The sequence below is a fragment of the Gossypium arboreum genome, chromosome 11 (assembly GCF_025698485.1).
Source record: "Gossypium arboreum isolate Shixiya-1 chromosome 11, ASM2569848v2, whole genome shotgun sequence".
NCBI lineage: Eukaryota > Viridiplantae > Streptophyta > Magnoliopsida > Malvales > Malvaceae > Gossypium > Gossypium arboreum.
In genome coordinates this window covers 16,323,152-16,337,654 of record NC_069080.1, presented here as the reverse complement: position 1 = coordinate 16,337,654, position 14,503 = coordinate 16,323,152, and the positions used below count along the sequence as shown (strand labels likewise).

The following is a 14,503-nucleotide window of genomic DNA, read 5'->3' as shown; positions in this document are numbered from 1 at the left end:
GCAACAAATGTTGGATCCTGGAATCATCGGAAATCAACTTGTAACCATGAGTATGATACATTTACAAAGTTTCATCGAGGTAATTCCATCATGTAAGTTCATATTTAATCATTTTTTCAATTTAGTCAAAATATCACTATTTTGTGCCAAGTTAAAATTAATTCAAGGTTTAAAAAAACATGCATATATTCACAATATAAAATTCATAATGATTTAAACATAATCACCATACGAACTTACTTGTTAAAAACAACAATTGGTAAAGTATCAGGAATTAACTTGCAATTTTCTCTTTTCCGCTAAGATTCTTTAATTGGTTTAAATCCCTATCTAAATTATAATTTAATTCAATTATCAACTCAATTTTATTTATTGGATATTCCTTCAAGTTTTATATTTTATTCATTTTGGTCCCTAAAATCGAATTTACCATTTACTTTTGTTTTTAGGATTTTAGATTTTTTTAGATTTTAAAATTAAGATCCATTTGTTATCGTTGATTTTAAAACTAATGAATCTAAATTTAATAAAATAAATTTAATAGTGTTAATAATTAAATTTAAATTTTAAAATCTAAAAAGTAAAAGTACTAAATTCTAAATTTTAAAAAATATAAGGAGTTACAGCATATTATAACCTTATTATTGTCTTCCCCAAACCCTAAACCTTATTTAGCTAGTTAGCTGCTGCTCCAACTTTCCATCAAAATCTTTGAACTTCGCACAATGGTGAAGAGGAGCAAAAGTAAGTAAAGTCCAATTCGCTCTGTTATTCATTTATTTCTTTAACTCTCTAAGTGTCGGTTTAAAATTCTGGTCATATAATTCTTGCAGAGAGCAAGAGCAAGCGAGTTTCGCTGAAACAAAAGTACAAGGTTATAAGAAAAGTAAAAGAACACCATAAGAAGAAAGCTAAAGAAGCCAAAAAGTCGGGATTGAAGCATAAGCGGATGGTTGAGAAGGATCCTGGAATCCCCAATGATTGGCCTTTCAAGGAACAAGAGCTCAAAGCTCTCGAAGCTCGTCGAGCTCGGGCGCTCGAAGAACTGGAGCAAAAGAAAGCTGCCCGCAAGGAGAGGGTATTGCTACAATGCCTTTTTAAAAAAAAAAAATCATTATTGAAAAAAGAACTCTCTTTATTGGTTTTACCACCGTCTTGGTTATTGGATAGTGTTTTGGTTGGAAAATTTAAACGATAGTGTGGCCTGAGGCAAATTGTTCTCATAGTCTCTATAGGATGACCTTTAACTTTGCCATTTTTATTTGATTGACTTAATAATGGTTATTAATATGGTGAATTCTTTACTGCTATGAAGCTGCTTACCTTATATTTTATAATATATTGGACCTTTATGATTTTTCAGGCTAAAAAGAGGAAGATGGGTTTACTAGAGGATGATGAAAAAGAATTAAGTATAGAAGAGGTGAAGGGAATTGATGTTTCTACTGGAATTGTAAATGCCCGGGGTAAGTTGATATTAAGGTGGAGATTGATACATTGTCGGTGGTGGTTCCTATTTTTAATGTGTCATTTTTTTTTTACAGATAACTCAGATAGAGCTTTCTACAAGGAGTTGGTTAAGGTAATTGAAGCATCAGATGTCATTTTGGAAGTCCTTGATGCTAGAGATCCGCTTGGTACCCGTTGTGTCGACATGGAAACGATGGTGATGAAATCAGGCCCTGATAAGCACCTAGTATTACTTTTGAATAAGATTGGTAAGTTCTTTATTCATACATCTTGTGGTAAATATCAAGGCATAACTTTTGTTTGATTATTTCTTTTCCGTGTTCCTTTATGTTTTCTGCCTTGACTGTTTTTAATGAAAACTTGTTTTTCAGATCTTGTTCCTCGAGAATCTGTTGAAAAGTGGCTCAAATATCTTAGGGAAGAGTTACCGGCTGTTGCCTTTAAGTGCAGCACTCAAGATCAGAGGTCAAATTTAGGGTGGAAATCTTCTAAAGCAATGAAGCCTAGTAATCTTCTGCAAACCAGCGACTGTCTTGGAGCAGAAACTCTCATTAAATTGTTGAAAAATTATTCAAGAAGTCATGAGGTGATTCTAGTTGTTTTTCTGACCACAATGTTGATACTTGATTTCATACTTGTCTGATTTATCTTCCTGTTCTGATTCTTGTTGGAGTTTGAATCTCTTTGTTGTTTTCATACAAATATACATCTCGTTGCGCACTTTGTTTTTGCAGATAAAGAAGTCCATAACTGTTGGTGTTATTGGCCTGCCTAATGTTGGCAAGAGCAGCCTAATTAACAGCTTGAAAAGATGCCACGTTGTCAATGTTGGTGCTACTCCAGGGTTGACGAGATCAATGCAAGAGGTTCAATTGGACAAGAATGTAAAATTATTGGACTGTCCTGGTGTTGTTATGCTTAAATCTAGTGGAAATGATGCATCAATAGCTCTTCGAAACTGCAAAAGAATAGAAAAGTTGGATGATCCGGTTGCTCCAGGTAATTCAACCTGTGAATTTTATGTTTCATGTATATGACTACGATTTCCATGGGATCGAGTCATAGTTTAGGTGATATGAGAGCTGAGTTGGGATGTTTAACTTATACTGCATTGGTCAAGTAGTTCTGTATTTAGGCGTAGTTTTGGTGGAGTGTCTATTTAATATTATAGTTTCATTGGAAGAAAACAAAATAGATTTCCTTCAACATTTCTTGAAAGGAAATATCACTGGCATCAAGATTTCCTACCATGTTAAGATTGATCGAGTGCACTTAAATCGTTTTATTTCAACTACTGGACGGAATTTTAACTTGTCTTGCCAGAATCTAGTTAGCAATACTAATTTGTAACTTTCCTTTTGTCAACAACACAGTGAAAGAGATTCTCAAGCTTTGTCCAGAGCGACTGTTGGTGACAATATACAAGATCCCGGGCTTTGAATCAGTTGACGAATTCCTTCAGAATGTAGCCACTGTAAGGGGTAAGCTCAAAAAAGGTGGTATTGTGGATGTCGAAGCTGCTGCAAGGATCATTTTGCACGATTGGAATGAAGGTATGCATGCCATTTATCAAATTTCTTTTCTCTCTATCTCCGTCTCAATTTGCTAGAAAATCAAGTTAACCCATTGCTATCCGTTGGCATGCTTCAGGTAAAATTCCCTATTACACCATGCCCCCGGGCCGAAATCAAGAAGAGCCTTCGGAGGCAAGGATTGTCACAGAACTTGGAAAAGAGTTCAATGTTGATGAGGTTTACAGCACAGAATCTTCATTCATTGGAAGCCTCAAGTCGGCAGACGATTTTCATTCTGTTCAAGTCCCCCCTAGCCACCCTCTCAACTTCGATGAGACTATACTAGAGGTTTGTGATTGCCCTTTTCTAAGTTCTATATGGGTATGACCAATAAGCATATGCGAAGTGGCTGGTGGTCTGGTTGCCACATGTTAAAAGTTCTAATAACTTGAACTTATCATGTCATGCTTATACAAATCTGTTGGGTTTTTGGTTGATCTCAGGATAATGCGCGGCCCTTGCCATCAACTGAAGTTGATGAAAGCCAAGAAATTATATCCGATGAGCCAATGGCTTCAGAAGAACATGATGCTGAAAAAGCCAAGTCAAAATATACTACAGGCAAGCAAAACGAGAAGTTATATGCAGTGGAAGGTATGTTTAACCCAAAAACGAAGAGGGCAGAGAATAAGAGAAACAAAAAAGTCAAAAATAAATCAACATTAGGGGGTGATGCCATGGATGATGAAGACGACTATGACTTTGGTGTGGATTATGTGAAGGGGAAGGGTCAAAATACTGGTGGGGTGCCAATGTCAGGTATTGAAGTTGATGAGTAGTGAGAAACTAAACATACCTGGAAATCTCAAAATGCTTCATCTTTTCATTTATTTATTTTATTGACTGTCTAATTCAGCTCAATTGAAGCAAGATGTAAGAAATTTTGTTTAATTTATTAATTTCGTTTAAGGCTGTCTCTTTTTAATGTCTTTATTTGAATATTTGTTTTCCTAATCCACAAACTAATAGTGAATTAATATGATTAACTACCTTATTTATTGTAAAGGGATAGGCCCTTAAATTTCTTTGGTTTATTGCACCAAAGGTGTTCGCATTATGATTTATATTTTAAATTCACATCTAAACTTCAAATTGGACCAATTAGTTTTGTTAAGCTGACGATTAGACTAATAATAAAACAATTAAAAATCTAAGATGTATAATATTATTAATCCTGATCTTTTAAGAAGCAAATATTGTTTATTAAAATTAAATCGAATTTTTAAATATTAAAATACACGTTATATTATTTTAAAAATGTTAGATTTTGTCGGTCTTATTGTATAATTTATAAATAATAACCCACATAGAAGGAAGAAAAAAAAAAAAGAGGAAAAAATTATTTAAGCTAGTAACAGTAAGAGCATAACACTGACACAAAGCCAAAGCTATTAGATCAAATCTCCAAATATTCCAATTTCAAAACCCAGACCGCGTGGCATAGCCGTAAATTTCCACACACGATAGATGCCTAAAAAAATAAATAGAAAAATGGGGGAAAGAAACTAGTCACGCTACCTTGCTTTTCATCTAAGCGAAAAGGGGAAAGGAAACAACTCTCCTTCCTTCCGACGATAAAAACCCTTCCCCTTCCTCTTGCTTTTCATTTCAATTCAATCTTCCTTAGTCAAAGGGCTGTGATGGGGCAACAATCGCTGATCTACGCCTTCGTGGCACGAGGCACCGTCGTTTTAGCCGACTACACCGAGTTCTCCGGCAACTTCACCTCCATTGCTTCTCAGTGCCTCCAGAAACTTCCTGCTTCCAACAACAAGTTCACTTACAACTGCGACGGCCATACCTTTAACTATCTCGTTGATAACGGCTTTAGTAATCTCCTCTCTTTCTCCTCCGTTTTTTTTGTTCTTTTTTTTCCCCCTTTTTGTTCATTTCGTTTGTTTATCTATCTCTGATCCGTATTTTTACTGCTTCTGTGATCCGGCGAGGAAGTTCTTTTAGTTGTAGCTGTTGTCGATCCATTTTTTGTTAGCTGCTTCCGCTTTTTTTTTTTTTTTAATTTCTTATTTTTCCTTGGTAATGATTTCGAGAATGTGATTCTGGATTAAGTTATGTGAAATTTCTTAGGATTTTAAAAATAATTGTGTTCTGCGTAACTTAGTGCGCCTGAAAGGGGAAAGGCGGTAGAATCAGTTACGTTATTTCTATTTTAAGAGAAGAGTTGGTTATGTGCCAAAAATGAAGTGTGCATTTATTCATTAATTAATTCAATACATTGGTTTAACTTTTAATTGAAACTTTCCAAAACTGAGTAGGAGTAACAACTAAAAGGTTGAAATGTTTTGAATGAATTAAATCTGCGTATAGATCTTGTGACAAAGGTGCTCTTAGCGTATATTACTTAAACTCGGGTGTCAATGTTGTGCGTTTGACACAAGTATCTTAAGTTTTTTCCAATGTATTTGAAGAATCTTGCAGGGTTTTATTCTCATTCCATTGTTGGGATAATGTGTTGAATGTAGGTTTTGGACAAGAACACTTAATAAAAATGATGTAAAATAATAAATAACATTAATTGCATTCAGATGCCAAAGCAAATACTAATACATTTTGAATAACTTTTTAAACTAAGAACTTACTTGAACCCTTATAAGTAACCGGAACCAATAATTTACGTTATAATGAAAGATAATGTATGAATGTGTTTTATATTTTAATAATTTGCTCATCTTAGCAAAATATGATTTTAATTTTGGTCATTCCTAGCAAAAGTAAGTACCAGTAAAGCTAGTAACAAAAACAATAACCAAATCTAGACTATATGAAATCTCTGCTTTGATCGTCTTTTTAAGTCAACTCATTCATAATCTCTAGATTACCTGTATGAGTTGGGGCTGAGTGATCTGAAACTTGCTTGGTTCTGATTCACCTTTTTGGTTCAAATATTTTCCTGAATTTGCCTTTTTTCAATTTATGATATGTTAGAGTCCAAAGTTCCATAGCTATTTACTACTTTCATCAATGTAAGCGATCCTTGCTTTCCCTTAAACTTAGTTCCAAGTATATTGGAAAATCTAGTGGTCAGAACAAAGTATGATTCAAATGTTTAGCATTTTCCATGGTTTAGCTGATGACATGTCCAGATACTTTTCTTCTGTGTGTGTATCTTTTAAAGAGTTAATAACATATTATGTAATTGTAGAAGAATAGGCATGTTTGGCCCTTTAAGGTTGGCTTATACAATGAAAACTGTTGACTTATACATTGAAAACCTGAAATCTCAGCCGGTCATTTCAAAGGTGCATTTTTGTGCTTGCATGATTTTTACTGTTTCTTCATAGCTTTGTGCTGCATCATCTGTTATCAAGTATGGCTACATCAGTCCTTCCTTGAATTAACATTTCTTACGCTTTTCAGCTTACTGTGTGGTTGCTGTTGAATCCGCTGGGCGACAGGTGCCAATTGCCTTTCTTGAGAGAATTAAGGAGGATTTTACCAAGAGATATGGTGGAGGAAAAGCTGCAGCTGCTCCTGCAAACAGCTTGAGCAAGGAGTTTGGGTATTATCTTTTCTTTGGCCATCAAATGGAATATATTCGTTGTCATGAAGTGCATTGATGCTATGCTATTGTTATTGTTCTTATAGGCCAAAGTTGAAGGAGCATATGCAGTATTGCATTGATCATCCAGAGGAGGTTAGTAAGATTGCCAAAGTGAAAGCTCAAGTTTCAGAAGTCAAAGGAGTTATGATGGAAAACATTGAGAAGGTAATTGTTGTTATCTTTTTGCCTTATGCACATATAATATGGAGTGCAATGTAATGGCTTTAAGTGGGTAAGGAATCTAGCTTCACGAATTTCTAGATCATGAATACGAATTGTTGGCATGCTTTTCTGATTCATTAAAAATTAACTTTGCAGGTTCTGGACCGTGGTGAAAAAATTGAGCTTTTGGTGGATAAATCAGAAAATCTTCGCTCCCAGGTTAGTAAATTTATATCATATTGTTTAAAATTTGAAACATGGGCAGTGTTTTTAAAAACTGCACTAGATCAAAATTAGGGCATTATTGGGGTTTGTGACTGGTAAAACCATGCTAACCTCGGACAGGAAAATAAACTACCAGCATGTATCTTAAAATTTTGTTTTCTAAAGCTGTACTGGGTAGACCATAAATCAGGCATATTATTTGCATGAAATAAAGTACTAAAACACATTTTAAGATAACTGCTTATTCACCCAATTGTTCAGTTCTTTCATAAAAGTATTTAGCAATACTAGTTCCCAAAATTTAAAGGGTCCAGCTGAATGCTTCAACTTGAAAAACCTGGGACTTTCTTTACATAATTTTCCTACTATTAATTCAAAGTTAGAGGTTATATATTTTGGAGGTTTGTCTTGGTTTAAAATGGGTATTTGTTGTTTGAACGTTTCTAGGCACAAGATTTCAGGCAGCAGGGAACCCAGATGAGGAGAAAGATGTGGTTACAGAACATGAAAATAAAGCTGATCGTGCTCGGGATTCTGATCGCGTTGATTCTCATCATCGTACTGTCTGTCTGTCATGGCTTCAACTGTTGATGAATCGCTCAGTTGCTATATTCTATTCATTTGCCCACTCATTGATCGGTGTTGTAGCTGTCACCAGTAATATTGATGCTCCTCATAGTTAGCAGTTACAGTTTTCTTTAATTCCACGTCCTTTTATGCTGTAGCCTAATATCAGAAGACTCTCTGCATATATACTGAGATTCGAACTATGGAAATTGAATTTTGAAATATATAAAAATATCAAATAAGGTACTTTCAGATGATCTTGTTAGGGACATGTTGTTCAAGCTCATGGATTAGCGGTTTGCTCTTTGTTACTTTTGCCTTTAAACTATGGTACTCAATGCCAATCCGGTACCGGTTAATACATACTGTTCCAGTCTTAAATCAGTACTAATACATATTGTTCCAGTCTTAAATCGGTACTAAAATTGCAGTGTGTTTTAGGTTGTAGCCCGTTTCGGTCAAATTTTGATTTGTACAGTTGATATAAAATTTTAATATTTTATATCAACTTTTAATTTTTTTATTTTAACCATTTTAATTATTTTATAATTATATTTAAAATTATAATTATTAAATTAAATTATTGTTCTTGATTAATAATTTTAAAATTTAAATTTAGATGTAAATATGTTTACATGAATTTAATTAAGATATATTTGTATAATATAAATTATTTTTACCAAAATAATATATAATCTATTAAAAATTAAAAATTAGAATATAAAAAAAAATTTAAATGTATATATTATTTATCAAGAGACTCCAAATATATATGAAAAATTGATAAACGTAAAAATTTAGAATTATATATAATTTATCAAGACAAACAATACACGTATTGATACAATATTGATTCTTGGGAACCAAATACAGTTATTTACAGCATAATCTATTCCTACGAGTACTGCTCCAACTATATAAAAAGCACAAATCACCACTCGCCCAAAAGAACAAATCTTGTCCATCGTGTTAACCTAACAAGCCAATTGATCTCTAAATGAGGAGATCTCTTCAAAAATGGGCAGTCTCTTTGATCTAACAGGGGCATATGCATTCATTAACAGCTCAAGCCCATTGAAAAACTCATCATCAAGTCCCACAATATCAGACAACTCCAAAGGTGGCTGAAAGGCTTTAACTTCCATTAATAATTCCCGAGCTTTATTCTTGGCTTTATCGTCCTCTGAACCTGGAATTTTACCTTGCAATACATCTCCAAGGACCGAACCTGCATCATCAAACCTACCTTGTTTGATCAAGCAAAGACCCAAGTTGCACGCCTTGTTGGCATCCGGGTCGATCATCTGTGCTTTTCTATAAATCACCTCTGCCGTCAAGTAGTTCGATTTCTGCATGTAAGCCCACCCCAGATTTCCCTGTCATGCAAACGTGGAGGCCTTCGTCACTAATTAATTTTACTAACGACCTATGTAGAGGAAGTCAAAATGATACCAGTAATCTTGAAATTTCTTGCTTAACAGAAACTTGAAACTTCTTCCCATGGGAGCGAGCTGTCTTGGTTGGTTTTCCATTGAACACTTCTCCCTGGTATATTAATCTCAACTTTCTTTTCAATAATTCAATTTGCTCGTCTAATCTACCACATTTCTGCCAAATTCATTTATGATCATTCATCAATGTCATTGTATACGTACTGAATATGACTGACAAGCCAACCACGCATTGAAAATTTGTGGAATAAAAATGTATATACACACACCTTGTACAAGTCGATAAGAACATTGTCAAGTGACTCCTGTGCTTGTTTTGAGCAACGAGACCTGAAAGACTTGATAGCCTGAATGGCTTCTTCGCTTCGGTCGAGTTGCTTCATCACCACGGCCATGTCCTTTAGTGCACTGTCCACTCTATCCCCAGCATTTATCGCCTTCCAAAATAATACTATTGCTGCTTCTGGATTCTTTTCTATCAGCTGCAACATTCAAGCCATACTTCAGAATTACGCAGTTCGATCCTCTCAAGATATAATAGTAGAAAAGGCTCACTATAAATTAACACAAACTCGTAAAAGGGAACATTAAGTAATATAAGAACTACACAACAAACTCGATCGAACTCTGAGCTGCCAAGTTTAAAACATGAAATAAAAAATCCCTTGGTTGCAACAATACTATTTTGAGTAATTATGAGTCAAATTTTTCAATACAAATAAAATGTGATTTATAAGTGTTAGCGGAGAAGGTAGTAGGAGACTGAAGAAAATCTAAAAGGCGGATGTATTGAGAGATATTAATCCAAGGCATAGACTAAATTATAATGTTTTACAAAATATTGGGGTCAAAGTGAAAAATTAAAAATAAAAAAGATTAAATTGAATTATGGTGAAATATGTGAGGACATGAAGAACAATTTTTCTAGTGAAAAATCTAGGGAATAATGATGATGGATAGATTTTTATGAATAAATTATAATAAATTATTATTATTGATATTGCTATTATAATATTTTATTATTATAATAATGATGATATTTTAAAAGAAAGATGGATAAGAATCATAAGATTCTCCATCATCATCTTCTTCTCTTACATGTTACAAGCCTTTAGAAAGGGTTTTTTTTCTTTTACAATTTAGTTCTCTATCATCATTAAAGGGCATTTCAAGCTTGAAATCACTAAATTTTTACAGAAATCTTAGTTAAATCAAGTTGGCTATAATCTAATAAGCTTAGTTTCCATGCTAGAAGTGGAGTATTCATGTTTGAAGAGAGAGAAAATGTAAATTTTGTGAGGAACCAAGGTTTTAAGGTAATATTTTCATGATTTACTATATTGATTTAGGTTTTAAGGTTTTAAGCTTAAGCTAAACATGAGAATCATGAGGAACTAAGGTTTTAAGGTAATATGCTTATTTGAGCATGAAGATGTTATGATATAAGTATATTGATTTCTCATGTTTTATGGAATTGCTATGAAATGAAGAAAAAGATAAGGAAGAAGATGAAAGGAGTGTACACAAGGCAGAACAAGTAGATAAAGTTTGAAAAAAAAACACAGCCTAATAAATATTTCTAAGTACTCTAGAATTCTTCTTACTAAATTAAGTTTTTGAAATTTTATACTAAAATAAATGTTAATGTCATGAATTTGAGTATTTGTAACTTAATAAATATGCGAATAATTCAAGAAAGTAGTAAATGAATATGGTTATTGTTTGATGTGAATATATGTGTGGAGAAAAGGATTAAATTGTAAAAATGTTGAAAAGTTATATAGGACTATGAAATTATCAAACTTGTTTGTGTTTGTAATGAATATTTGGTTTATAATAATAATTAAGCCTTTGTAGACAAGTTTTGAACTTGTGAGACATATATAAATGGTATGCCATTGAGAACTCCTTAGCGTGTTCGTGAATTTAGCACTTCGGTGCTCATGTTTTAACACTATTAGTGTTCATGATAATCTAACACTTATATCCTCGTGTACTATGTAACTATATTTCGTATATCTTTCTTGTTCATTCAAATCTACAATGAACAAAGTAAGTGATAAATGAATGATAATGTATGAAGAAAATGTGATAAGTGAATGTTATTCAACTTTATTATCATGTCAATCTTATCTTTAAGTGATTTTAGTAATGTTTATTATGTTTATCATTTTAATACTTATTTACTGATATACTCTATTGAATAAAGGTAAGTTGGAATTTTAAGTATTTACTAAGTTTTCACAAGTTTAATGAGTCGTTTTGAACGCGCAAGTAAAGATCGCTTTGAAAGTAAGTTTTGAAGTGGCAATCCTCATACTCATCTCATCATCAAGCAAGGAGTGACGTGTATGAAACTTAAATATTGATAATAGATTCACATATACATAGAATTAGAACCATATGAATTTTTGTTGTAAAGTAATTAAGTGGTTCCAAAACAATGTCAAGCATATCTAACATTATTTTGTACTTCCCTAGAAGGATATATTTAGGTGTTATATGAAGTTTTTGAATGTTAATTTGATTGAGTCCTAAAAATGTTTAAATATGTTATAAAGTGTTTGAAAATAGTTTTTTGACTTATTTTAGGTATTTAAGTTATGTTTTGGGCAATTTGTCTCTGGTCTCATGCCATCCATCCAACTTTTAGTGTTGCGATATTAAAGTTAATAGAATAATATGTCTCCAGTATCATGATATTAGTCATAAAAGTAATCTATTCTCAATGTTGCAACATTAAGAGTAATGTCACAACATTAGTCAGTGTTGTGACACCCATTTTCTAGTATTGCAACATTAACCTTCTTTATCCTGTTTTAACTTAAATAAGCCTCAATTTAATTTTATTTGTTACCAAACTCTAAAGAAAGTTTAAAAATAACTTAAATAATTTCAAAAGAACTTATGATAAAACAAAGTTTTAAAATTAAAAATCAAATTAAGTTAACATTAGAGTTCAAATGTAACACTCCTTACTCGTGATATAAGGATAATTTTGAGTGGGGTGAGAGGTGTTATATGAAACCTAGTAGCATGCTACTAAATAATTTACCCTTGAGATTTCAATTTAGGCCACAACAACGGAAAGGTTCATTTACTGTATAAACTTGGCTCCCTATATTATAAACTCATATATGTCACTGTGTGTGTCAAATCATGAGAGGGTTTGATTGAAGCCTTTTGAAGTGACAGAACAAGAACGAAGAAACGGTGACTAATTATTCTATATTGGACCTATCTCCAAAGAAAGACATTAGTTTCAACGATAAGAAATACTCCCGAATTTTGGACCAAACACAAAGGGATAAGTACGATGATATCTTCATTCATCATCTATAAAGTTAATGTGTTCATTAAATTAGTTTTATGTAATCGACATATTAATTATAACATTTTCATTTCTTCCTTATTAAGTTTATTTAATTGTTAGGTTATTTAAGATTTAGAAAGTAAATTAAGTTGTAAGTAAAGGTATGGGTACTTGATGCATTAATTATTTTTCAAAATTTAATAAAAACATAAATATAGCTTTTAAAAGAAATTAAATAAACATAAATTGGTTATTTGAACTTTAACAGAAGATTTGTAGATCTGCAGAGAGTAAAAGGAAGACAAAACAAAGTCAACTGTTCATTGAGACGCTGCTATTAACTTGTTGATTAGAGAAAAAAATTTATGGTGATCGATCTCCAAGCAATATATATAAATATAATCATCACTTCAGTATGCGTGCATGCAGCTATGGTGCATATCTTAGTTTTTTTTTTTTTTTTTGAGATATGCCATTAATATTCCTTGTTCTCTTCGTATTACAAACTTTTCTTACCATTTTTTTCCGGAAAAAAAGAAGAGAAAAGAAAAGAATTAACAGCTGGCTGCTTTATCCTTCAAACAACTAATTAATCCATAAAAAAGTAGCTGCAATTAATCCATAAAAACAACGATATTAAATGGATATATATGTTATACGTAATTCGTCATCAAAATTATCTTCATTAGCTTAATATTCCAAGTTTACTAACAAAACTTCAACAAAAAATAAGAAGAAAAACTAAGAAATACTAATATTTTCCGGGTGCAAAAAAGGTTGTAATAGAGCTGAAGAAGCTCTAATGGTTTTTTATTTTTTCCAAAACAAAAGAAACTAATCAAGAAAATTAACGAAGTGAAGAAGAAGAAGAAGAGCAAATCAAATCAATTCAAAGAAAATCAAAGCAAAGCAAAATAAACAGAAGGGAATTAGAGAGAGACCTGAGCATGTTTGGCTTTAACATAAGGAGAATCACCTTGAGGAACTTTATGAATAACATGATAAAGATCTTCTTCCTTACTTGAGCTGTTACTGTTCTTCTTCATCTTCTTCATCATGGTGGTTCTCATTATCCTCATCTGCTGGCTGTGATTGTTGTTGGAACTGATGGAGTTCATAGTTGGCTCCCACCCTTTTTTTTTTTTTTTCCCTTTAATCTTACGTTTCTATTTTTTCCTTCTATATATAGTGTGAAGATTTGGTTAAATGAAAAGATCATGTACCTAGATGACTTTGCGGCTATGTTCTTAACTTACCACGCATCTTTTCCTACGACAAAACTGACTGCCACGTCCTTCTTTTAATTGCTGAAGGGAGCCACGCGCCACTTCACCCAAACGCAATCAAATCCATCTAATTTTTATATATATTTAACGTGCTTGATGTCATTTTAAAATTTCACAATACCGTTTAATATTTAATATTAATAAATTTATAAAAACATATATTATAATAATATATCTATTTGCAGCTTGCATAATTTAAAGCATTCAACTAATTATTCTTTTTCTTTTCTCTCATTAGTCGATTTCACGAATTATTTTTCCGTTTTAGTATTATAATATGAATATTTGTATCAATAACGATGAAGTGAAATTAATTTTTTAAAAAGTCGAAATTAAATTATAATTTATATGATAATAAAATATAATTTTTAAAAGATTAAATTAAAATTTTATCATTTTATGAAAGTTAAAGTATAATTTTACTTTTATTAATTTGTCAAAATAAAAAAAATTATTTTAGGAAGCCGGCCCTTGCCAGCCCTTAGATTCTTCCTTGCTAACAATAATGCTATCTTGTCCAAAAAGAAAAAATCAATAATGTTTTTTTAACAATTTTATTAAAATTCTAGTCATATTTATTTTTTTACCCAATATTTAAAATTATCTATAGCCACTCCCAACCCATAAATAAAAGAATAATGCGCTTCAATGTAATCAAACCCATGTCCTCTTGTATTGGTAACAATATCCATACCAATCAAATTAAGACTCAATTGAAAACAATAATATTATCTATACTATATTTAGATTATTAAAATTAAATTTATCATAATAATATTTTTATCTTATTATTTTTATAAAAAATTAAATAACACAATTGAAAATTACCATTTAAAAAATTGAACGCTTAAAAATTAAACCAAAACTGATAAAATTAATTCACGAGTATCATACTA

At 31.9% G+C, this 14,503-nt stretch overlaps 3 protein-coding genes across 3 annotated transcripts; 2 read left to right on the top strand and 1 right to left on the bottom strand.

The window, feature by feature from the left end:
- Nucleotides 1-616: 616 nt before the first annotated feature.
- On the top strand, nt 617-4,049 carry LOC108487080 (guanine nucleotide-binding protein-like NSN1). Its single transcript, XM_017791310.2, has 9 exons — nt 617-744; nt 834-1,078; nt 1,364-1,466; nt 1,545-1,718; nt 1,842-2,056; nt 2,205-2,469; nt 2,844-3,023; nt 3,121-3,332; nt 3,488-4,049. The coding sequence occupies exons 1-9, from the start codon at nt 726-728 to the stop codon at nt 3,821-3,823; spliced, it is 1,749 nt and encodes a 582-aa protein (XP_017646799.1). The 5' UTR covers nt 617-725; the 3' UTR covers nt 3,824-4,049.
- Nucleotides 4,050-4,414: 365 nt separating this feature from the next.
- LOC108486927 (vesicle-associated membrane protein 722-like) lies at nt 4,415-7,814 on the top strand. The gene is made up of 5 exons (XM_017791094.2): nt 4,415-4,874; nt 6,420-6,561; nt 6,648-6,768; nt 6,922-6,984; nt 7,438-7,814. Exons 1-5 carry the CDS (start codon nt 4,685-4,687, stop codon nt 7,579-7,581), a joined length of 660 nt encoding a protein of 219 aa, XP_017646583.1. The 5' UTR covers nt 4,415-4,684; the 3' UTR covers nt 7,582-7,814.
- A 539-nt stretch (nt 7,815-8,353) lies between these two features.
- Nucleotides 8,354-13,477, bottom strand: LOC108488346 (protein SULFUR DEFICIENCY-INDUCED 1-like). Its single transcript, XM_017792632.2, has 4 exons — nt 13,263-13,477; nt 9,278-9,490; nt 9,010-9,165; nt 8,354-8,933 (listed from the first exon to the last, which is right to left on the bottom strand). Exons 1-4 carry the CDS (start codon nt 13,437-13,439, stop codon nt 8,532-8,534), a joined length of 948 nt encoding a protein of 315 aa, XP_017648121.1. The 5' UTR covers nt 13,440-13,477; the 3' UTR covers nt 8,354-8,531.
- Nucleotides 13,478-14,503: the final 1,026 nt, after the last annotated feature.

What these genes read in the sequence shown, in the direction of transcription:
- LOC108487080 (XM_017791310.2), top strand. An exon ending in TGGAATTGTAAATGCCCGGG is followed by an intron (nt 1,467 to 1,544) that starts GTAAGTTGATAT and finishes TTTTTTTTACAG; the next exon opens with ATAACTCAGATAGAGCTTTC. An exon ending in GGATGATCCGGTTGCTCCAG is followed by an intron (nt 2,470 to 2,843) that starts GTAATTCAACCT and finishes TCAACAACACAG; the next exon opens with TGAAAGAGATTCTCAAGCTT.
- LOC108488346 (XM_017792632.2), bottom strand. Translation starts at nt 13,439, where the DNA reads ATGAACTCCATCAGTTCCAACAACAATCACAGCCAGCAGATGAGGATA. An exon ending in TTAAAGCCAAACATGCTCAG is followed by an intron (nt 9,491 to 13,262) that starts GTCTCTCTCTAA and finishes TGAATGTTGCAG; the next exon opens with CTGATAGAAAAGAATCCAGA. An exon ending in TTCTTATCGACTTGTACAAG is followed by an intron (nt 9,166 to 9,277) that starts GTGTGTGTATAT and finishes TGAATTTGGCAG; the next exon opens with AAATGTGGTAGATTAGACGA.
- LOC108486927 (XM_017791094.2), top strand. Translation starts at nt 4,685, where the DNA reads ATGGGGCAACAATCGCTGATCTACGCCTTCGTGGCACGAGGCACCGTC. An exon ending in AGCTTGAGCAAGGAGTTTGG is followed by an intron (nt 6,562 to 6,647) that starts GTATTATCTTTT and finishes TTGTTCTTATAG; the next exon opens with GCCAAAGTTGAAGGAGCATA. An exon ending in TGATGGAAAACATTGAGAAG is followed by an intron (nt 6,769 to 6,921) that starts GTAATTGTTGTT and finishes TTAACTTTGCAG; the next exon opens with GTTCTGGACCGTGGTGAAAA.